We start from the raw sequence: 23,642 nt of genomic DNA on the forward strand, positions 1-23,642 counted from the left end.
CCTGTGTTCAGCCTCTCAATGGCAGTGGCCTCCTGCCCCCTAGTGGCTGCCAGAGGTCCTTCCAAAGCTTTGGAAGGTTGTGGTTGACAGTATCTTATCAATATTATAAAGCAGCAAATTACACACACAGCAAAGACCCAGGAATCCCATGGCAGCGAAGGCAGGAGGGTCAATTTACAGGACAGGCGCACCCCACCGTGCCTGGAATACACTTTATGTTTAAATATTGCCAACAGACTTACAGAATGTAAAATTATAAATACAAAAGATGCCACACACTGAAAACATCTTTTCATCACTGCATGGCCAGTGGTTTTTTTCCATCAACAATCTACCCAGATTTAAGGACTCCAAAGTATACAATTGTTTCTCTTATTCTGATGCAGTCTTATGAGCACAAGCTAGCCTACATTGTGCAGCAGTCCTTCTGTGATGGGATGGAAACATGGGACTGGCTCCCAGCATCTAGACTAGACTACCGGGGCTGCCGGGGTATCGTGGCCTATGCAGGCGCTGGACTCATGCACAAAGCCCTCCCTAGACACACAACGAATTAAAGAACTCCCCAACACCTGCTTAGAGTGTGCACTTGCCGGTACAGAGAAAAGAAAGCTATTAGCTTCCTTGGAGCCGGGGTGAGGGTGGGCTGTCGCTCGGGAACAAGCTTAGAGTGTGGGGAGGCAGGGAGGGGCTGGACAGCCTCACAAGTTGGCTCTTGAGCGATAGTCTCCAGGTGTTCATGGAAAGAGGTGAGGGAGGGTGAGTGTGCTCGTGGAGCCCGGTCCGTGGGGGCAGGGCACGTGGTGGGGGCAGGACCTGCTCTAGGGGTCTCTGCAGGTAGCTGGCCTGAGGCCCGCACTTCCTGGACAGGGCGCCCTCTTCCAGGCCCTGCCTGAGGTTGGCAGAGACTGACTGGTTCGTGTTGCCAGGGTTTCTGCAGCCCCGCCCACAGTGAGGCCCCAGACATCGACTGCTCGCATCCACGTTTATTAGGTCAGGGCTCAGGCCTGCATCACTGGCCGGGACATTTCCGCCTGCAGCTTCACTCCGGAGCCCGCGAAGCCTGTGCCGCCCTGGAGAGGAGGGAAAAGAAGGCGCTGGAGGAACCCAGGCTGGAGCTGGGCTCCAGGCAGCAGGCGGTTCTGTTGGGGGGGCAGGAGATGGAGGGCCTTCAGGTCACAGAAGAGTCTGGACAGTGGGGGTGTCTGTCGAAGGGGAGGACCCCAAGGACGGAGGAGGGTGGGGCATTAGAACGGAAAAATGCATGGTGTGTGTGTGGGGGGAGAGGGGGGCAGCGGTGTGTAGGGAGGGAACCGTGAGGGATGGGCGGCGAGGGGGCGGTGGAAGGCACTAGGGCCATCTGCAGTGCAGGCCAGCATGGGGTGAGCTAAGGGCACTCACCCGCTGCAGCACGATGATGTCGCGCTCTGTCAGTGTGTCCCCATTCACGGGGTCCACCATGTCCTTCCGGATCAGTTTCTCGACACACTCCAGGGTGACCACGGCCCCACTACGGTGGAGATGGAAGACAGTGTCAAAAGTCAGCCCCGGGGCACCCGGGGCCCCTCCAGCCTCTTCTCCCCAGGCCCTACTCACGAGGGCCGCAGCACTGCACACGGCGTGGCGTTGCTCAGACTGTCTCGGGTCACGGCGCAGACGTAGCGCTCACTGCGTGTGATGAGCCCCACGCGGTCCACGGAGTCGTCCAGCTGCGTGAAGCGCACTGACGTCAGGTCCGACATGCGCAGTGGCTTCCCGGACATTGGGCAGGTCACCGTGCGGGACTACGGGGCAGAGGCAGGGTCACAGGGGAGAGGGACAGTCAGGCTCAGCCGTGTGGGCAGCGGGAGGGGCAGGGACAGCAGGAGAGCAGCGGCAGGAAGCCTGACCCTGGGTGCTCACCGGCTTTTCCAGCTTGGTGGCCTTGGCCTCGGGCGTTAGTGAAGGAATCCAGAAGCTGGGCAGTGCTTTGTCCTTGTCCTTGCCGAGGGGACCCACACTGGGCCCTGACTGTTCACCATCTGTGGGAGGGAGAGGCTGGGCTACACAGCTCAGGAAGCTGCCCCCCCGAAGACCCGGCCAAGGGCAGGCACTCCTTGTCACCTGTGCTGGCCGAGGTGGCAGCCTTGGGCACGAAGGGGTTGAGGGGCCGGCTCACAATGGCCGCTTCCTTCTCTAGGAAGCCTCGAACTTGGTCCTGTGCTGCGGCTCGCTGAAGCTCTTTCTGCTCTTCCCGGCGTGCTCCTCGCTGCTTCTCATAGGCCTGGGGGAGGGGCGTGGGTCAGCATTAGCCGGCCCGGCCTGGCATCCACCCCATCCCACCAGCGGGGCAGAGCCCGGCTGGCATCCACCCCATCCCACCAGCGGGGCAGAGCCAGAGCAGGTCTGACAGAAGTCGATGATGGTGACGCTTTTGTGTTCTCTTCCTAAGGTGCCCCTGGCATTTGACTCCGTGGTTTCCTACTCAGTGGGGGTCTCAGTGCTCCTGCTGGGAGGGCCTCCCACTGAAACCCACTGTGTAGGCCAGGGTGGCCTTGAACTCCTGATCCTCCACAAACCAAGTCCTGCATCGCCATTCCCGGATGGTTATGGTTATCGGTGCTGGAGCTGGGACCTAGGGCTTCCCGCACACTAACCAAGCTCCACACTGAGCCACTTCCCCAGCCACAGGAGAAGTTCCCACAGAGCTTAAGACTCTGCCGGGCACACAGTAAACACAATAAGCACGCCGGCTAGCCAGGGAACCCCTGTCCGCCAGGTGGGGGGTGGGGTGGGGGCGGGAGCTTGACTCGGAAGTCTGTAAGCAGTACAGTGTGCGAGCGCTGTGTGAGCAGAGCTCTGGAGACTCTGGGTCACCCAGCTGAGGTGGTGACAGTAACAATGCCTAAGGTCATGAAGGCCTCCAACAGGGGCACCAAAGTAGGGGAGAGTCTGGCTCTCCCCCGGGCTGTGCGGAAGACACGATTCTGGGAGCAAGCGCTGGGCATGCGTGGGCGGAGGTGGACAGCAGGACAGCACTGCAGTGCTTGGCCTCTGAGGCCTGGGTCTCATGCCTGGTCCACAATGTGTCTGTCTACCGGGCCTGACACAATGTGTCTCTCCCCAAGAAGGACTTAGCTTGTTTACTTGTGTCTTCCCCTGCTCTGCACCCTCTGCACCCTCTCCCTTCACCCCGGGAGTCACTGGACAGACGATAAGGCCAAGCACGCAGACAGACGGTCTCCATTTACATCCCAAACCTCTGCTGAGTGCCCAGGGCTGAGGAGAGCCGGGAAGCTCTTCCTGAGGGCTGCAGTCCGGCGTGGACACAGCAGTAAGTACGAGGGCACACAGGGGTCACAGAGTCCTAGGCCGGGTTGGCAGGGGCACCTCAGAGGCCCTGGCCTGCAGGAGGTCTACACGGGTGCTGCCTGGGCTGAGATCTGAGTGGGCGTATCTGGAGAGGAGTGGGAGGGAAACGGCACTCCAGGCAGACACCAGCATCAGCGAAGGCCTCTTGAGGAAAGGAGCTTCCCGCTGGGCTAGAGAGGTGGCTCAGCAGTCAAGGGCACTGACTGCTTGTCTAGAGTCCTGGGTTCAAATCCCATCAACCACACGGTGGCTCACAACCATTTGTAGTAAGATTCGATGCCCTCTTCTGGGGTGTCTAAAGACAGCTACAGTGTACTTGTCATATATATAAAAGAAAGAAATAAAATCTTTCAAGAAACTCCCGTGCGTGGCCCCTCCTATCGTCAGCCTCCATCACCTTCATCTGCCGGGCGATCTCTTTCTTCTGGTGGAGGATGTACTCCAGGATTGCTTCCCGTTCGTACAGGTAGCCATCTGGGCTGCAGAGAGAGGGGATGAGGGAAGCATTGGCCTGGGCTTGGCCAGGCCTTCATCCTGTGATGGCCTCCCCTCCCCTCCCCCTCCACACTGGGTACCACCAAGCACTCCCTGCCTCTAAATGCCCTTAGGTGATTTCTTCCGGGGCACTCCCTTCAGCCCAGATCTTTTTCTGTTTTTTTTTTTTTTTTTTTTTTTTTTTGGTTGTTCGAGACAGGGTTTCTCTGTGTAGCCCTGGCTGTCCTGGAACTCACTCTGTAGACCAGGCTGGCCTCAAACTCAGAAATCCACCTGCCTCTGCCTCTCAAGTGCTGGGACTAAAGGCGTGCGCCACCACTGCCTGGGTGATCCATTTCCGTTCTTTAGAGACATGCTATACTGCAGCTGAGTCTTGCCTTGACCCTCTCCCTGTCTGCTGCCTGAGTGCTGGGATAGTGGGTGCATCGCACCGGCAGTTCTGTGGTGCTGGGATGGATGGACCAGCGCTTCCTCCATGCCAGGAAAGAGGAAAGCACTCGACCCTGAGCCAGCCCCAGCTGCTCGCAGTGCGCTCACTGGCTTGCTTGCTCTCTCCACGTGTGGTGGTGAGCTGCCTGTCTGTGGCGAGGGCCCTGAGGCCCTGAGAGGTCTGCTAAACCTACACACACCAGCTGCCCCTCCCCAGCTTACGTGACCACAGGGTCATGGCAGGGCTGCAGAGAGAGACAGCAGCAGTCAAAGTCCTTCACAGCATCCCGACTCAGTCGAATGTTCTGGGTCCCATAGCCTGAGGCCGCTGGGGACAGAACAAGGTGGTGATGAAGAGACGGGTGGGGACATGCTCTCAACTAAATGTCCCAGAGAAATGTGCAGGTTTGGTGGGGTCTGGGAGACGCGTGGCTAGGTCAGCCTTCTTCCCCAGGAGCAGGGAAGAGGCTCACGGCTGGCTCCCTCCTGCGGTGGGGACCACTATGGATCCCAGCCTTCCTTTCTGCAGAGCTGGGCAGGAATGGGTAGGAGGACGAGAACTGACACGAATGGTATGTTAGATGGGCCACATGGGTCACACTGCCCATGGACACCGTCATTAGTATAGCTGGGACAGAGAAAGGCCACTCGGGCAGAACAGACACCTCACAGAGGGTGATAGTGAAGGTGACAGTGAGGTCCCCCAGATGGTACCTGTGTCCTTCTTCTTCTCGTGGTAGGTGTAGACAGCCCCTGCAGTGCAGTTCTTGCCGTGCCGTGTCATCCTGTCCAAGAAGGGGGGTAGCAGGGTGAGTGACCTCAGGACACTCACATAGGACATGCACACCCCCCAGGGCTTGTGGTCAACAGCCTGCTCCAGAAGCCTGTTCGAGTCGCCTAAAACGCAGCATTAAAGCACAGCAGTATGCGGGTCTCAGCGGGCAGCACAGCACGCCAGGCAGTGCCCGGCCACAGAGTCTTACTATGCAGCCCTGGCTGGCCTCAAACCCTGCCCCTACCCGCTGAGAGCTGGTCTAAAGGCCTGCACCACTTCTTTTTAAAAGCAGTGTCTTCCTCTATAGCCCAGCCTGACCTTGAGGCAAACCTCCTGCCTCAGCCTCCTCAAGGACAGGCTGAGCCACCACATCTGTGCTAGGCAAGTGCACTGCCTGCTGAGCTGCGCCCAGCTCCGTGTTTCTCATCTCTCCTTTCCGTTAATACGCCATTGTGGGGGTGGGGGGAGAGGCAGGAGAAAGGTCGGGGCTGGAGGGACAGACGGCTCAGGAGTTAAGAGCACTGGCTGCTCTTCTAGAGGACCTGGGTTCGATTCCCAGCACCCACATGACAGCTCACACCCAGTTCCAGGGCTTCTGGTGCCTTCACACAGATTCACAGGCAGGCAAAACACCAGTGCACATGAAATAAAGAATAACGAGAGAGAGGGGGAGAGGGAGAGAGGGAGAGGGAGAGGGAGAGGGAGAGGGAGAGGGAGAGGGAGAGGGAGAGGGAGAGGGAGAGGGAGAGAATGAGTTCAAGGCAAACTTGAACTACTTTGAATCTACAAAGTGAGTTGGGTCAGCCTGGGCTACATGAGACCTTGCTCAACAAACAACACAAGTTACTATATAAGACACTCTTGAAGCACAACTGAAGCCTTGACTTTTTCAGAAACCTTTTCAGAAACCGTTTCATTTGCGTCTGTGCTTGCTTGTGTAAAAGAGCATCCTATGCACGCAGTGCCTGCCGAGACCAGAAGAGGGTGACAGAGCCTCAGAAGCCAGAGTGACAGGCGGTGGTACTGCCATAGGGGTGGTGGGAAACTAAGCGGGTCTGGAGGAGCAGCCACCATTACTGATGGCTGCACCATCTCTCCAGCCTGGGCATTTTAAAATAACATCATTGTTCTCTTTGAAAATGTAGCTGATGTACCCCAAGTCCAGAGATAAGTCTTTGGTACTTCCCACCATTCACTTGCGTCACTTCACATCTGTGTTACTTTGTTCTTTTTCTTCCACCTTTCACCCGTTTCTACCCTTTCAAACCCCAACACTAGAAAGAGGAAAAAAGGACTGGAAGAGAAGGGTAGGAAAAGGGGGTGACGTTACCATCAGACTACTTCATGCTCCTTAGGGAAATTGAGCTCCTTGGGGCAAGTTTGACCTTTACTGTCAGGATATCTAATTTTTTCCTGTTTCCTTCTTTGTGTGTGACTACCTAATAAACCTGCACCAAGAGCAACCAAGAACCAACCCCAACCCCACCTCTCAGGGCCCTAGCATTTACAGACTCTCTGAAAAGTCCTCAGAATCCAAAGGCCACACAATCGCAGAAACTATCTGCTGTGGCAAAATCACGCCCTGCTAGAGCACGAGGCAAATCATAGTCGGCTGCACACAAACTAAAACAAAACAAAAAAAGTTTCAACAAAAATGAAATTTTACATATCCTCTTTTCTCCATGAACGTATATTTTCACCAGTTCCCATTTTAACCTAATGTCATGTCTTTGTGTTCAAAACTATTTAGGTAATCACTCATATATCTCAGAAATAGAAAAAATATAGAGGCCTGGAGATGTTGCAGCTTAAAACTCCTATAGACACAGCCCCAGGGGATGGCTCTCTCTCTGTCTCTGTCTCCCCCTCTCTCTCTCTCTCACACACATACACACATACACACATACACACACACACACACACACACACACACACGTAATAAACTGATTATTTAAAAAGAAACAAAGAGCTGGGTAGTGGTGGCGCACGCCTGTAATCCCAGCACTCTGGGTGGCAGAGGCAGGCGGATTTCTGAGTTCAAGGCCAACCTGGTCTACAGAGTGAGTTCCAGGACAGCCAGGGCTACACAGAGAAACCCTGTCTCGAAAACAAAACAAAAATAAATAAAAAGACACAAAGGCAGGCCTGGTACTGTAACGCCCGCCAGCCTGTTATCTCAGCTCCTGGCCTGAGTAACTTACTGACATACAGCAATGCGACCAAGAGCTGGGGCGGGGCTCTGCAGTAACAGAGCACTTGCCTAGCACACAGGAGGCCTGGGGTCAACCACAACACTGCAAGGAAACCAAGCACACAAAAACCATTAAAAAAACAAAACAAAAGCCACTAAGGTCTAAGGGTCTGAGAATGAGACTTTCCGCAGTGTGCAAGTGGTGGCAGGCCCGAGACGGGGTGGAACCCTCCCTCCAACGGTGCTGAGAAGTGACAAGTTGGAAGCCGCTGGGCTCCCTGTGTGTCCCAGGAAGAGATGAACTAGGGCCCGGAGATGTGGCGGCCCACACCTGCAATCCCAGCACTGAGAAGCCTGAGGCAGGAAGGCTCATTTTGGGTTTCAGACCAGCGAGAGAGCTGAGAAGAACCGTGTCTTAGAAAACCCAAAGGTGGGCCCATGAGATGGCTGAGGGGTGGAGAGGCGTGCTTGCCTTGCAAGCCCTATAACCTGGGTTCAATCTTTAGTACCATGGAAACATGGAAAGAGAGTTGTCTGAGCTCTGCCGCGTGCTGCAGGGCTCTCACTGCAAGGACCAATCAATCAACAGTGCTACACCCAATGGTTTCCGCACCAGGTCTCAAAAAGGGTAGGCCGGCCTCTTAAGCTATGAAGTAGAACTTCTTATCCTCCTGCATCCACCTCTGCAGACCCAGCCAGAATAAGTGGTTAGCACCAAGCCCAGTGTATTTAATGTTGGAGCCAGGATTAGAGAGATGTTCAGCCGTTAAGAGCACTGACTGCTCTTCCAGAGGTCCTGGGCTCAATCCCCAGCAGCCACATGGTAGCTCACAACCATCTGTAAGGGGATCTGATGTCATCTTCTGGTGAGCATGAGGACAGCAACAGTGTACTCACATACATAAAATAAATTTTAGAGAGAGAGAGAGAGAGTGAGAGAGAGAGCACTCTCGTAGAGGCTGGGTTCCCAGCACTCACACAGCGTCTCACAGCCATCCATATCTCAGTCCCTCATCTATATCTCTGACCCCTCTTCTAACCTCCCTGGACACCAGACACACCTGTGGTGCACAGACATACATGATCAACAAAATATCAAGTTAAAAATTTTAAAAGAGAAAATTGTTCTTTAAAGATTCGTCTTGATGCGCATGGCTATCTGCCTGCCTGCATGTCTGTGTCCCTCAGGAGTGCCTGGTGCCTGCGGAGGCCAGAGAGGCTGGATCCCCTGGAACTGCAGTTACAGACAGTTTTTTCTTCACACCTTCACCACAGGGTTTCCTGTGACTGTCACCAAGCAAGAGCCAGCTAAGCTAGCCACCTACAGCTGAGAAATGTCATCTCTAGGATAGAAAGAGAAGACAGTCTACCCGATAGAAGAACACAGCCCCTCGACAAAGCGCCCGGCGAGTTTAAGGCCAACTGGGACTGCAGCTTTGCCTGCATGTATATCTGCACACAACATGTGTGTCTGATGCCAAGGAGGCCAGAAAAGGGGGTCAGATCCCGTGGAACTAGAGTTACAGACATTGTGAGCTACCATGCAGGTACTGGGAATCGAACTCAGGTCCTCTGAAAGAGAACCAGAGGAGTCCTCTCTTTATCCCCACGTTTGTTGCTTCACGCACGCACACAACATCTCTGTAAAACACTCATACATATAATCTTTACACAGAGAGTTTTTGGCCAGCCATGGCTACATGGTAAAACACTGTCTCAACAAACAAAAAACAACGGAAGGAGTGACTCAGGGCTCAAGGGGCTTGCCACAAAGCCTGCTGACCTATGTTCCATACCAGGAACGCACACAGGAAGAAGAGAAAGAGACTGACTTCCACTGGAATTGGAGGCATCGCCACCAGGCCTGGCCCTAATTTTGAAATTGTGAGTACTTATGTTCCCTAGCCGGGCCCTAGCCAGGCTTGGTGGTGCACACCTGTAATCCTAGCACTTGGGAGGGAGAGGAAGGTGGATTTCTGAGTTCGAGGCCAGCCTGGTCTACAGAGTGAGTTCCAGGACAGCCAGGAGGACTAAACAGAGAAACCCTATCTCGAAGAACAAACAAGCAAACAAAAACAAAACAAAAAAACCAACTTATGTTCCCTAATATCACAACAATGTGCAAAAAAATCTCCTGGAGGCAACGACAAGTGCTATGGAAAAATGGGTGTGCTCCACAGACAGAAAAGAGCTGCTGTAGTTCCACCTATGGGGAAGTGTGGCCCTACAAGGAGGGGAGAGGGGTACAGTGGGGTATCTCAGGTAAACACTGCACACATGCTCGGACTCCCTTAGCTGTTCTTGTAAGTCAAGATGAGGCTCCTGTTTCATGGGCACGAAAATGAACTCGCATCTTCAAAACAAGCACTACAGCACAGTGGTACAAAGAACCTGAGCAGATCAACAAGAAATAAAAACTCACATCTGGAGGCTGGAGAAATAATGGCAGCAGGTAAGAACACTGGCTGCTCTTCCAGAGGACCTGACCAGGGTTCAAGTCCCAGCTACCACATGAGAGCTACAGCCATCTGTAACCCCAGTTTCAGGGGATCTGGTGCCTCGTACAGATACACACACAGCACACAGAAATGCATATAAATAAATAAATCTTAAAAAAAAAATCAAGATCTGGTGTAATATGTCTGTCACCCCAGCTCCCTGAGAGGGTGAAGCAAGAGGGTTGTAAGTTCAAGGCCAGCTTCATCTACAGACTGTAGTCAAGATCCGGCAGCAGTGTATTGAGACCCAAACTCAAGATACAATGTCAAAGGAGTAGCAGAAGCCAGATGTGGTGCAGACCAGAAATCTCAGCACTAGGGATGGAGAGGCAGGCAGGTGCCCGGGACTAGAGATGTCAAGCCTCATTCAGGGCGGGGAGAGCTCTGAGGGAAAGAAGGCAGGACTCAGTGCTCAGGGGAGGCCCCACCATCTTTTCTGGATGTGGGGTAAACCAACTTATTTCCACCTATGACTGCTTTGAAACACTTGCCTCACACAGAGGAGTGTGTGAGCGCCCAGTTCTGATCCTGTCCCTGCTTCTGCTGGCCTCTTTTTTTTTTTTTTTGTTCTGTTTTTTAGTACATTTATACAGACTGAATACTGAGATCTTTTTTCTACTTAATTTTGTGTTGTTTTTGAAGACAGAGTTTCTCTGTGTTGCTCTGGCTGTCCTGCAAGTAGTTCTATAGATGAGGCTGGCCTGGAACTCAGAGATCCACCTGCCAATGCCTCCAGGAGGCGGAGAGATTCCAGAGAGCTGAGATTAGAGGCATGTGCCACCACACCCAGCTTTAATTTTTTCTGCCTGCATGTATGCCCGCAGGCCAGAAGAGGGCACCAAATCTCACTATAGATAGATGGTGGTGAGCCACCATGTGGTTGTGGGAATTGAACTCAGGACCTCTGGGAGGAGTGGCCAGTGCTCTTAACCTCTGAGCCATCTCTCCAGCCCTCCCCAGTTTTAGATTTTAAGTGTGTGCCTGTGTGTGTATGAACACGTGAATGCAGATGCCCAAAGAGGCCAGAAGAGGGTGATCTCTCCGAAAAGAGCCCCACCCTTACAGGCCACTGTGAGCTGCCCTGTCTCAAAACACTTTAAAAAAACAACCTGACATCTCTCCAGCAGGAAGTGCCACAGTCACACTCTCCCATCTGTCTCCTAAAGGTCTCCTTCGCTCAAGACGCTGAGACTCACAGGGGAAGCCACTTACCTAGAGCGGAGGCCCGTGTAAGATCTCGGATTGCTGAGACTGCATCGTCCTTTCAGAAGCGCACAGCCCTACATCTGATATCATGGGGTTTGCTCTTATTTTATGTCTATTCCCTTACGCATGTGCAGTTTAATTTCTGAGGTCACGTGAGGCTTGGAGTCTTTGGATACTCAGATGGCCAATTGAATGTACACAAGTGCCCCAGTCTGACATGGTCGTAGTGGGATTGGAGTTGGGGGACTCTGCGAGCAAGGCAGAGGCTCTCCCTCCGAGCCACGTTCCCCGCCTCTCACTGGAGGATTCCAGGCAGCTCTACCTCCACACTCCCTGCCCCTCAGTGGAGGATTCTAGGCAGAGGCTCTACCTCGGAGCTGTGTCTCAATTTTGGTAGTTTCATTTAATGTTTTTTGTTTGTTTGTTTGTTTTGTTTTGTTTTTTCAAGACAGGGTTTCTTTGTGTAGCTCTAACTGTCCTGGAACTCACGCTGTAGACCAGGCTGATCTCAAACTCAGAAATCCGCCTGCCTCTGCCTCCCAAGTGCTGGAATTAAAGAGGTGCACTACCATCGCCAGGCTGCTTTATTTTGTTTTGTTTTTAAATTAGGATAGGTTGTCATCTCTAACTTAGTCTGGCTTTTTCTCTTAAAAGTTCTCCAGAGGCTCTCAATGCCTTCCTCACTTTATAGGCAGAAAACAGAGACCCAAGGCTAGCAACTTAGCTAAATGTACGAGTTTAGCACTCCCCCCACCCCAAATACAACAATCTAGAAATACCAAGGAGCTTTCCAGAGGGGACCTGAGGCTCAGGATAAAATCCAGACTCCAGGCTATGCTGGGTAGAAGGGACGAGGGCTGTGGACAGCAACCTCTGGAGGAAGAGCTGGTGCAGGCCATGCCTGTGGGTGGCTGCCACCGAGAGAAGCCTGTGGAGATGGGAGCCATTGGTGCACAACGGGAACAAAACCTAGCTGGGCTGTGGGGGCTTCAGCCACGTCTCATGGAGCCACTGACACCAAAGGCAAGTCACTTTAAAAAAAAAAGTGTCTTGCTGGTCTAAGCCAGATAGTTGAGGGGCACGCCTGTAATCCCAGCACTCTGGAAGGCAGAGGCACGCAGATTTCTGAGTTCTAGGCTAGCCTGGTCTACAGAGTGAGTTCCAGGACAGCCAGGGCTACACAGAGAAACCCTGTCTTGAAAAAGCCAAATCCAAACAAACAAGCAAACAAAAAGTGTCTTTTCTCCCCCTATTTGTGGTGTGTCTATGTCTCATACTGTATGCAGCTCAGGTTAGCCTGGAATTAAGTATGTAACTCTGGCTGGCCTTGAACTCCCAGCAATCTCTTTACCCCTACATCAGCCTCCTAAGGCCTTAGGTGACAGGCCCACACATCTGGCTTACAGCCATCTTCTCATAGGGCTATAAGTCTAAGCTATAGTAACATAATACAGTGGTGATGACCCCATCCCTGCTGTGTCGATGGCTGCCCTCTGAGGCAGGGTCTTTTAACCAGGTTAGCCTCAAGGTTGCACTACAGTCAGGGACTACCTTGACTCCCTGCCTCCTATTTCCACCCACTGAGTATTGAAAACATAAGCTGTTACCACCTGGATAACTGGACTCCGGGGATGGGATGCAGGGTTTGCCCATGCTGGGTCCACTCTGCCCACTGAGCCACATCCCTGCCTTCACCCCTCCTTCTATGAGAACACAAACCTCCTGCGAATGGGGCTTCATTACCCTAAGGCCGTACCAAAGGGCAATCTCTGAAGGAAGCCAGATAGTTGAGGTTTGGTCTGTTGCTGTGTATTGCAATGCTAAGTGGGGGGGAGGGCTGGCAAGACCTGGTTGCCCCAGAGATGAGAGCCCACACACAGACCCAGGTGGCACTGACCTTGCTGGGCTTGGAGGGGGGGAGACCACTGAAGGGAAGATAGGAAAAGAGAAGAAAAACAGAAAAAATAGAAAAATGCTCTGTGGCCGGAGGGCTGGCCAACTGGAGTTAGGTAAAACAGTAGGCAGCAACTCAAGAGTTCTAGACTTTTAACAGGATAGCAGGTATAGATATGCACAGCAGTAATGCCGATAAAGGTTTATTCTAAATAATAAAAGTTGTGCTCTTTCATCTGGGAACTGAAAAATCAAGGCAGGGTAGAAGCCCCAGATTGGGATTAAATATTTTTTGCAATACAAACTGAGGGCAATGCGCACACACTTGTAACCCCAGCACTTGGGAGGCAGAGGCAGGCGGATTTCTGAGTTTGAGGCCAGCCTGGTCTACAGAGTGAGTTCCAGGACAGCCTGGGCTACACAGAGAAACCCTGTCTCGAAAAAAAACCAAAAAACCAAAAAACCAAAAAAAAAAAAAAAAAAAAAAGAACAACCCTAAAGGTCCGTCACTGACGGAGAAATAAAGCATGGCCTATCTCATACAACAACAGACCTTCATCTGCAAACGGGCCACAACATGGGCAGACCTAGAAACAACACAATGCGGGAGACAAGCCAGTCACAGAAGTCCATATACCATATGGCTGCATTTAGAAGAAATGTGCAGATTAGGCAAATGCATAGAGTTTAGAGCCTGCCAAGGACTGGGGGGGGGGGGGGGGTGTGAGAAAGACAGAGAAGTGGCGAAAAATATGGGACCAAGATTTCTCTTGGAAGGTATTAACCATGGCCTAAAATCATTCTGAGACGGTAGCTCATGCAGCGCAGTCCCGATTCTCTATACATCTGAAGATGACCTTGAACTCTGGATTCTTCAGCCTCTACCTGAGTAATTATACCTCTGAAGCAGCTTACTGCCTGCTGCCCTTGGAGGCCAGAAGGGGGCATTTGATTCCCCAGGGCTGAGGGGGATTGCAGGTCTGGTACCACACCCAGAGAACATGCTCTAAAATTGTTAGTGGTGATGTCAGTACAGTTCTGTGAATATACTGCAAACCGCAGAATTGTTTTTTAAGTGGGTAAAGTATATAGTATGTGAAATTATATGCCAATAAAACCTCCTTGACAATAAGAACGTGACTGCATGCTTTAATTTCAGTACCAGGCTCTGCCCGTCTCAAAGAAACAAAACAAAACACAAAACAAATTAAGAAGCTGGAGAGATGGGGCAGTGGCTACAAGCACTGGCTGTTCTTCCAGAGGCCCTGGTTTGACACTGACACGCACACGCACACGGCAGCTCACAACGCAGCTCTAGGGATCTAATGGCCTCTGGCCTCTGTAGGCAGTGCACTCACATGGGGAGTACAGTCATAAAAACAGGCAAACACTCATTAACATAAACCAAAAACAAATCCTTTCCTTTCTTTTCAGGACAGTGTCTCACTACATAGCCCTGGCTGGCCTGGAACGCCATATGTAGGCCAGACTCAAACTCAGGGAGATCCATCTACCTCTGCCTCCCTAGTGCTGGGATTAAAAATGTGTCCACTACGCCCATTTAAATATATCTTCTTTTGGAGGGGGCTTTCCAATGTCCTATGTTTTAAAAAACTTTTTCTTGGGTTCTTTGTGAATTTCACATCATGCATCCTAATCCCACTTACCTCCCCCTCCCCTCATTACTCTGAATACATCTTAATCTCCTTACAGATTTGAAATTTGATGCAGCCTGGACTACATGCCACCTTGTCACAGAAACCGGTTTCTCTGTGTAGCCCTGGCTGTCCTGGAACTCACTATGTAGACCAGGCTGGCCTAGAACTCAGAAATCTGCCTTTCTCTGCCTCCCAAACGCTGGGATTAAAGGCCTGAGCCACCACTGCCTGGTGGTGGTACACTCCTTTAATCCCAGCACTCAGGAGGCAGAGCCAGGCCTGCACACTTTTAATCTCAACACTTGGGCAGCAGAGGCTGGCGGATCTCTGTGAATTTGAGGCTAATTACATAGAGAGTTCTAGAACAGCAAGGGCTACATAATGAGTCTCTGTCTCAAGTAAAATATTTTTCTTGCTTCCAGGAGCCTTCAAAGGGCCCAAACCACTACTGCTCATTACCGTCCTCACCCCTGTCTAGAAAACTGGAACAGATTAAGGAATCCGACCTCAACTCTAACTAATCCAGGATATCCCAAATTCCTCCCTGCACAGGGCCGGATCACTCCTCTATTGCGGAACTACATTTTCTATAACCAGCCAGGATGAGGGAGACATTACAGGGCATCCTGGGAAATGTAGTTCCTATTCCAACCTAGGCGTTCAAGAGCGCTGTTAATGATTGAAGGGATTCGGAGTGCGAAACCTTTATCCTACGTCCCTCAGAACTCCAAATATCTCTCACAAGAAGGGAATTTAGCGACTCGACCCCTCACCGCCTGCAGCTTACCTCAAGACCGCTTATCCGACTAGACGTAGCTTCAACTGTGTCCCAAACCGGAAAAGAGTACTGTTTTGTAACTCCACTCCTCCCACTTCCGCCCGACAGTAGGAAACCGGAAATAACACTGCCCCTAGTTGCAGAGGCGCTTCGCCTGGCTTGGTAAGTGTTTTCTTCTTCTCTTCCATCCCCCCGGAAACGTGAGTGACAACTCGAAGGTTCCGGTGTGCGAAAGTGGCTTGACTATCGGAGACACCTTAGCTTGTACCCAGAGCGGGGCAGTTGCTTTGAGTCTCTTCAAATTTGAGTTTAGGGACTAACTCCGTCACCCGGAGAGTCTGATATACAGTTCCCTAAATATATACTTATTTTTCCCGTTGCATCTTAAGAGACGATTAAGTGAAAACTCTTTTCCCTTATTATAGAAAAAGCAGTGATCAAAGATCAAGAGGCTAAACTGTTCAACTTACCCTCAGGAAACAGATTATTTGTGGTACCGCCCAGTTATTCTAGGACCAAAGAATTCCGTTCCCACCCGTTTGTAGATCTCTTGAGACCTCAGATTTATTTTCCTGGCTCTGCCAAGGAAGTTGTCTGTAGAGAAGAGACTCGGGCTGGAAAAGGAGGGAAGAGGAGGCTCTAATAAAGCCCCCTAGATTCCTCCATGGTGTAGGAAAACCTTGCTTCTTCTATGTGGGGCGGTGACACTGAAGACCTTGATCTTATGGTCCCTTTAAGTACTTTGTCCCTTACCTGGGTCCCTCCCAAAGCAGGTAATCAGTAGCCCCGCCCCCTGCCAGTAGCCGGATCGGGCCTAGAAACCGAGGTGGAGCGCCCTTCCTCCCGGTCCCCTCCCCCCTTGCCTACCCCTTGGCACAGCTGGCGAGTGCTGACCCAGAGGGTCTTCGTTAAAGAAGAGAGGCAGGGCTCCCAGCCCTGGGCAGGTAAGGGGATGAACGCTCCCAGAGAAACTTGTTGGCAGGGGATCTGGTGTCCTGACTCCCCCCACATTATTGGGATCCAGAAACTTGGGACCCAAGCTCTAGGCTGTGGATCCCCAGGGCTCTGTCCCCTCAAGCCTTCAAGACCTAGACGTGTAGGACCTGATCTGTCATGTAGTCTTTGATCTTGATGAGGTAAGAAGCAGAGGGAGACTGGCTTGGAATGTAATCTGCTGACTTGGAAGGGACCTACTACTATGTGTTGTCAGATAGGTGCTAGGTATAGAAAGGGAGCCTCAGCAACTGTGTGCTCATCATTGGGAGAGCACTATCACCTCCAGGGTCCTCCTCTGACATCCGAAAACCTGGTACAATAGGCAAGTAACTTTACCGCCGGGTAACACTTTCCTCACCTATAAAAAAGCAGGAGTTATAAGCTTGGTTTGAAAATTAAAATGAGCCGGGTGGTGGTGGCGCACGCCTTTAATCCCAGCACTCAGAGGCAGAGGCAGAGGCTGGCAGATTTCTGAGTTCAAGGCCAGTCTGATCTACAGAGTGAGTTCCAGGACAGCCAGAACTACACAGAGAAACCCTGTCTCAAAAAAAGCCAAAAAAAAAAAAAAAAAAGAAGGAAAATTAAGATGAGCTGATTAAGACCGGTGGTGTTTGGCATGGGATACAGGTTGAGTACTTGCTTTTGTTTTTTGTTCATGACGGCAGAGGCCGGGCAGGGAGTCCTGGCCTCACGTCTCTGCTGAGGCCTTGGTCACCTGGGAGTCCACACAATATGAGGAGCCATCCTTCCCTGCTCTTCGTCTATATGGGATTGGCCGCCTGCCTGGACACCTCACCTCATAGAGAGCAAAACCAAGGTGAGTGATCGGGAAAGAGCCTCGCAGAGGCTAATTTCTGCCTTTCCCTAGCCAGGATACTTCCTGGCTCACTGGACCTGACCCCTCTCCCTCAGATCCTAGGGTCTATGCCCTGACTTTTTCCCTCAGATCCACATGGCCAACCCCTGCTTCAGAAATAGAGTTCCAGAGTTCCAGACTCCAGTCTTCCTCCTTCCTACCCAATGGCGCCGACTCTGACCCATCTTGCTCAGGGTTTTCCAGGCCTGGCCCACACCCCCAGAACCCCATAGTTCTTTGTCTTCTTTGTCCTCCGTCCTAAGGACTCTGCTTTTGACTCTGATGTCCTTAGTTCTTGACATCTTCCTGGATCCTCCAGAGGCCCAGAGTTTCTTAGTTGGCCGCAGGCGTTTTCCTCGTGCTAACCACTGGGACCTGGAGTTGCTGACCCCTGGGAACCTGGAACGGGAATGTCTGGAGGAGAGGTGCTCCTGGGAGGAAGCCCGGGAGTACTTTGAGGACAACACACTGACGGTGAGGGTCTCAGAGGACCCTGACATCAGGGGCCCGTCTGCCTTCTCTAGGTGTAAAAGATCACAGGCCTCGGCCTTCAGCTCCTTCTTCACCTCCCTGGGGTCTCAGATATCAGGGTGGACTGGTGGGGGGTGGGCACGAGTTTTCACGTTTAGTCTTTCCCTTCTCTTCTCCAATCCTAGGAACGCTTCTGGGAGAGCTATTCGTACAATGGCAAGGGAGGTGAGTGACGCCCAGCCCTCTCGCCCTGTGATGGGGAAGCAGCCGTTAGCCCCGGAGTTCAATCCAACGTCCCCTCCGCATGTACAGGACCACCTTCCTTCCAATGACTGACAAGGTGTCTCCTCTGTTTTCACTATGGCCCTTGTTTGAGGACCCGAGGACACTGTGTTCACATTAATAGGAGGACCCCCAAGTCCCCAGGAGGGCGGCATGTGGGTGAGCAGATGACTGAGTTATTGTCATGGGGCCCATCAGGGGACAAACTCACCTGGGGCCCTCCTTTAGAGTCCAGAGCCCCAGCCCCTGACAAGCATCTTGGTTGCTAGTGGGGCTGTTACCTAGCAACAGAGCTAAGGCCAAAGCCTGGCCATTCTCACCTGTCCAGTTTGCCTACCCCAGCCCCTCCTCTGAGTTCTAAAGCCCTCATCTTGGCTTGAGCTTTGTTGCTAAGGGGGGCTGCTCCTTAGCAACAGGGCCCTGGCCAGGCCAGACAGAGGAAGCCAGAAACACTACCTGACTGCCTTCCCCTCCCCCACAGCTCCATGCCAGCCACAGCCAGCCTGGTTGCTAAGGAGGCCTTCTCCCTAGCAACTGTACCTAGCTGGAGGACGGGGCCTCCTGCCCAGCTGGAGGACCCCCCTCTGGGCACCAGCTGCCCCACCCCCTCATGGCTTGGTTGCTAGGGGTGGATACACCTTAGCAACAGTCCCTAGGTTTGTACTAGAGTCCTCACAGTGAAACTGGTTGCTAGGGGAGATAGCTCCTTTTCAACAATCTTAGCAAGACCTAGTGGTTCCTTGGATCACCTGAAATCTGCCAGATTTTGGGAGACCTGTCTTCTCATTACAAACTAAAAGCGGGGATGGGGGTGGATGGCAGGCAGCCAGATCTGGTGGCACTGGCCTCGGCCTGGCCATCCTGCCTACTCCAGAGGCTGAAGTAGAAATATTGTGAATTCAAGGCCAGCCTCTGTACATGTCATGCCTGAGGTCAACTTGAGCCTCCTTGTCTCCATTATACAAAGCCAAGAGCTGGAGCGAGGGCTCAGCTGGTAAAGTGCTCACCACGTAACTGAGGACCTGAGTTTGAGCCCCAGAATCTACAGAAGAAGCCAGCGTGCTAGTGTACCTTTGGTGTCCCACTGTTTGAGAGGAGAGACTGAAGCAAGAGACCAGGAAGGGAGGGCCCACTGGCTAATCAGCCTCCCTAAATCAGTGAGCCCAGATCTAATGAGGCAGGCCAGAGAGATAGCTCAGCAGGGGACTCCTGAGGAACTGAGTTTAGTCCCCAGACACCACATGGTAGAAGGAAAGAACTGACTTCTGGAAGTTGCCCTCTGTCCTCTACATACATGCAGCACCACACAGATGCGCACATATAAATAATTAAATAAAAATTAACAGAAAAAATGTGTCCCCGGGGGAACACATTTAAGGTTGAACTGCACTCACTACACATACACACAGGCACCATTTTGGGTTTTTTTTGGTTTTTTTTAAAAAACAGTAAGAGCTAGAGAGATGGTGTAGAACTTAAGAGCACTTGCTGCAGCTGCAGAATACTGGGACTTGGTTCCAGGACCCTGGTTGGGTGCTGCTCACAACTGGTGGTAATCCTAGCAGATTCGGAGGATCCAGTGTCTCCCTTTGTCCTCTGTGGCATCCACACACATGCGTACCCGCTTCCCTGGCATGCACACACAGATAAAAATAGCACAATAACAGATCTTTTAGGGAATCAATAGGAGGCTGGAGAGATGACGTGGGGGATAAGAGCAGTTTCTGTTCTTGCCTGTTGAGGACCTGGGTTCAGTTCCCAGCGCCAGCACCACCATAGTGGTCACAATAATCATCTCCAGTCTCTGGGGATCCAACACCCTCTTCGGACCTCTTATTGCACAGACATGAGTGTGGTGTACATGCACATAAGACAATATAAATCTCGTTTTAAAGCTAGGTGTCCCCTGGGCCCGTGGTGTCAGACGTGTTAATGTCATCTCTAACTCTCCAGTTCCAGGACAGTTACAGCCAGCTCTCTTTTCGTTTCTAGCCTTTGGGGGGTACCAGTCATGCATATGGTGCAAAGACATACAAGCAAATCGTCCATATGCATAAAATAAAAATAAATATATCTTTAAAAGAATTTCTGGCTGGGCCATGATGTCCCATGCCTTTAATTCCATCACTCGGAGGCATTAGGTGTTCAAGGCTAGCTACATAGTGAGTTCCAGGAGGACATCCTGAGCTACACAGGATGATTTTTTTGAAACCCTGTCTCAAAAAAAGAAAAGCAACGACAAAAACCCTAGAGGTTTTATATATATAAAATTGTTTAAAATAAAAAGGGCCAGGGTGAACAAAACGAATTGAAGATAGAATGTTGAAGTCTTGTTTGCCTCTCCCGTCTGTTGAAAGGGTCTGTACCTTAGGCATGGCTTCAGGTAAGTCTGACACCTAAGCATTTCAGAGTGTCTCCCAATTTATCCATTGTTAAGTGAAGTCTATCTATCCTTGTAAATGTTGAAGCCTTCCTATGCAATGGCCTCTCCTCTTTTGTCAAAGTTCAGTTTAGAAGTAGAAGACGCACGTCTGTCTCTTCCTTCTCTGCCCAGCGGTAGCAATGGGCCAACCCAGGGCCTTCCGTATTCTGCCCAACTGCTCTACCGCTGAGCTACAGCATCTCAGATTCTCTTCATTTCCTGTTTTGTGTCAAGGCCTCACTAACTGGCCTCCGTTGACCTTGACCTCACTGTCAGACAGACTTCCAACATGGAGTCCTCCAGGCTTAGCTGTCAAAATAGCTAAGACAGGCAGGTCCAAGTCATCAGCCCCTACTCGGATCAAAATGGGTTTCCATGAGCTCCTGGGAGGGATCACGATCCCATTCTGCAGCACAGGAAACAGAGGCTCTGAGAAAGCAGTCGTGCTTGTTGCCTGACTCCTCGGGAGCCAGAAGGGGCCTCAGACCAGCCTTGCGTCTCAGCCTTTAGGGAAAGGGATAGAAATGCTGCAGGAGGCAGTGGTCCTGAATCCTGAATCCGTGGTACCCTCTACCCACAGGGCGAGGCCGGGTGGATGTTGCAGGCCTGGCAGTGGGGCTGACCTCTGGGATCCTCCTCATCGTGCTGGCTGGCTTGGGAGCCTTTTGGTATCTGCATTATCGACGGCGCCGCCTTAGAGGCCAGGAGTCCTGTCTTCAAGAGTAAGGGGTCTTCCAGGAGGAGGGGGGATACAGGAGAGGAGGGGGAGGAAAGTGGGAGGGAGACAGCTTTATCTGAGGAGAAGGACTAAAGCTTGGGGCAGGAGAACGGTGATGAAGAGTCTGGAGCCTCGGCGTGTGGTAAGGCTGCCATTCCTGTTGGTCTGCTGGGCACGCACTGGTTCTTCTTGCAGGTGATACCTGTCAGTCGTTCAAGTGCCAGGTTTCAGTGAAGTCATCACTGTAGGTAAAACTGCAACTGGTAGGCAGGCGTGGTGGCGCACGCCTTTAATCCCAAACCTGGGAAGCAGAGGCAGGTGGATCTTTGAGTTGGAGGCCAGCCTGGTCTGCAGAGCAAGTTCCAGGGCAGCCAGGGCTATAGAGAGCAACCTTGTTTTGAAAAACAAACGAATCACGAAGCAGCTGACAGGACTGAGCAGGCTGTGGTCCATGGCTGTCTGTGACCTGGTCGGTCCCGTCACAAGTCATAGCAAGCGTTCGTTTGAGCTGGGAGTAGTCCTAGGATGTATTTCAGACCAGCAGTCTCCTAGCAGTAACTGGGGATCATGGTGCTACCAGCACCTGGGAGGCAGAGACAGGGGGATCTAAAATGTTCAAGACCTCTTCACTTAGGGAGACGCCTTCTCAAAATAAAATGTAGAAAGAAAGGTGAGGGTGTAGACCGGTAGTGGAACCCCATGTAAAGGTCAGCCCTGAAGGGATGGGACATAGGATGGCCTGGGGCCTGGGTCTGGAAGGCTCATCAGGATGGCTTAGTGAGTGAAGGCATTTGCTCCAAACTTGACAACCACACAGTGAGACACCCCCCCTGTGTTGTCCTCTGATTATCGTTTATGTGGGATGTGTGGGCACACATGGAATATATCACTGCAATTTAATATCAAAATACGATGTAAAGAGAATGGGTTTGAAAGCTGGGCGTGGCAGCTCACATATGCAATCCCAGTGCTTGGGAGGCTGGGCAGAAGGATTGTTGGACGTTTTTGAAGCCAGCCTGGGAGATCTTGCTGCAAAGACTGGATTTGGGAAATTTGGGGACTAAATGTTTGTGTGTTGTGTCCGTGTCTGTGTGGACCTCCGGAGCTTTGTCTTGTCTGTCCCCGTTGTCTGTCACCTGATGTTTCTCTATTATTCTGGCGCACCGGTGTTTCTGTGGATGAGAGCGTGCATGTCTACCTGTCCTGTCCATCAGGGTGGCCTTGTCCTTTGAGGCACTTTTCTGGGCCATCTCCCTTCCTCCTCTGTAGGTCTTGTAGGTTTCTTTTTATCTTAGTGTTTTTATGTGCCTGGTGCCACCAAAGGTCAGAGGAGCGTGTCCGCTCCCTCAGGACTGGAGTTACAGATGGTTATAATCAGCCGTGTGGGTGATGGAATTGGAACCTGGGTCCTCAGCAAGTTCAGCAACTGCCTTAGCCGGCGACCCCCTCGTCTCCAACTATAATGCAGGTTTTATACTAACCACACTTTCTCTGTCCCCAGGACCGGGCTCATCATTCCCTTGAGTCCTTCGACGCCTCTTTCTCCACCCCCACCCTTGCCCCCAGGCCTTCCCACCTATGAGCAGGCTTTAGCAGCCTCTGGGGTGCACGACGCACCTCCACCCCCTTACTCCAGGTACGAGGCGGGACTTCTGCCTGAGTAGTGCGAGAGGGAGGGGGAAAGGAGAGGCAACGCGTGGGAGGGGCGTGTCCCCAAGGGCAGGGCTTGGTGCTTTGGAAAACCTACATGGGGCGGGGCTTGCAGGGCTGGGTGGACTCTTAGCAATTGCCTCTAGGGGCGTGGATCAGCTTTGCTAGAGTGCAGCTTTTCAGGAAGGTGGGGCTTGTGCCTACAGGATTGAGGATTGGCTGAGGCACCAAGGGCGGGTCGGTGTAGGCTCGGTGGAGGGGGCGGCTGGGATGTTTGACTCTGCGCTATATACTCCCAACCCCCCATCCCCGATAGCCTCAGAAGGCCTCACTGAAGACCTGCTTGGAGCGCGGGCTCCCTGAACTGTGCCCCTGATTCATAGCGGATTCCGGAAGTCGCCGGCTTCTTCGACGACTCGGCTTCAGTGTGTCCGTGGGGGAGTCGGGGGTCGTCGGACCCGAGGTCTACCATGACACACGTGTTTCCGCCGGGCACGCATACACGCACGTCCCTGACCATCCTGTTGCCGAGTTGGTGCCCCGGCCCTCGCTTGGCCCCCTCACTTCTCCAGAGCAGTGGCCCTTCCTCAGAATGGGCAGACCTTTTAGGAAACTCGGACCAGACGTGATTCGGCTGTCACCCCACTGGTGCCGCGGGGCGCGTATACTCAAGGAACCAGGCCCTTGCACATGCCTGACTTCGTGTATTTTCCTACTCTGGCACATGGGCGATTCGTAATCCAGCATAAAGGTGGGGGGCGCATTTGCAATGTGCTGTAAGCGGGGTGTCACGCTTGTGTTGCACCCGGGTAAATGGAGTTGATCTGAGCTGCCCTCTACTTTAAAAACCCTTTGGGAAAGGACGCGGGGGATGGGAGAAATCATAACTGAAACAATGAGAAAAAATAAAAATGCAAAAAAACTGAGCCCCCTTACTGGGCGCATTTGCGCGCGGTGGAACGGAATATCTCTG

The 23,642-nt window shown here is 52.2% G+C and overlaps 2 protein-coding genes across 3 annotated transcripts; one reads left to right on the plus strand and one right to left on the minus strand.

Moving 5' to 3' along the window:
* Window positions 1–971: 971 nt before the first annotated feature.
* Window positions 972–15,377, minus strand: Nosip (nitric oxide synthase interacting protein). The gene is made up of 9 exons (XM_052163584.1): window positions 15,284–15,377; window positions 4,990–5,060; window positions 4,498–4,603; window positions 3,749–3,830; window positions 2,104–2,263; window positions 1,903–2,021; window positions 1,597–1,784; window positions 1,402–1,510; window positions 972–1,073 (listed from the first exon to the last, which is right to left on the minus strand). Exons 2-9 carry the CDS (start codon window positions 5,057–5,059, stop codon window positions 1,002–1,004), a joined length of 906 nt encoding a protein of 301 aa, XP_052019544.1. The 5' UTR covers window position 5,060; window positions 15,284–15,377; the 3' UTR covers window positions 972–1,001.
* On the plus strand, window positions 15,337–23,611 carry Prrg2 (proline rich and Gla domain 2). Of its 2 annotated transcripts, none has more exons than XM_052163594.1 (7): window positions 15,337–15,436; window positions 16,936–17,087; window positions 17,419–17,600; window positions 17,783–17,822; window positions 20,882–21,023; window positions 22,521–22,655; window positions 22,986–23,611. In XM_052163594.1, the coding sequence occupies exons 2-7, from the start codon at window positions 17,003–17,005 to the stop codon at window positions 23,002–23,004; spliced, it is 603 nt and encodes a 200-aa protein (XP_052019554.1). In that variant the 5' UTR covers window positions 15,337–15,436; window positions 16,936–17,002; the 3' UTR covers window positions 23,005–23,611. The 2 variants fall into 2 exon arrangements, with proteins under 2 accessions (XP_052019554.1, XP_052019559.1); XM_052163599.1 differs by lacking the exon at window positions 15,337–15,436 and adding an exon at window positions 16,052–16,218.
* Window positions 23,612–23,642: the final 31 nt, after the last annotated feature.

This window comes from Apodemus sylvaticus, chromosome 1, assembly GCF_947179515.1.
Source record: "Apodemus sylvaticus chromosome 1, mApoSyl1.1, whole genome shotgun sequence".
Taxonomy (NCBI): domain Eukaryota; kingdom Metazoa; phylum Chordata; class Mammalia; order Rodentia; family Muridae; genus Apodemus; species Apodemus sylvaticus.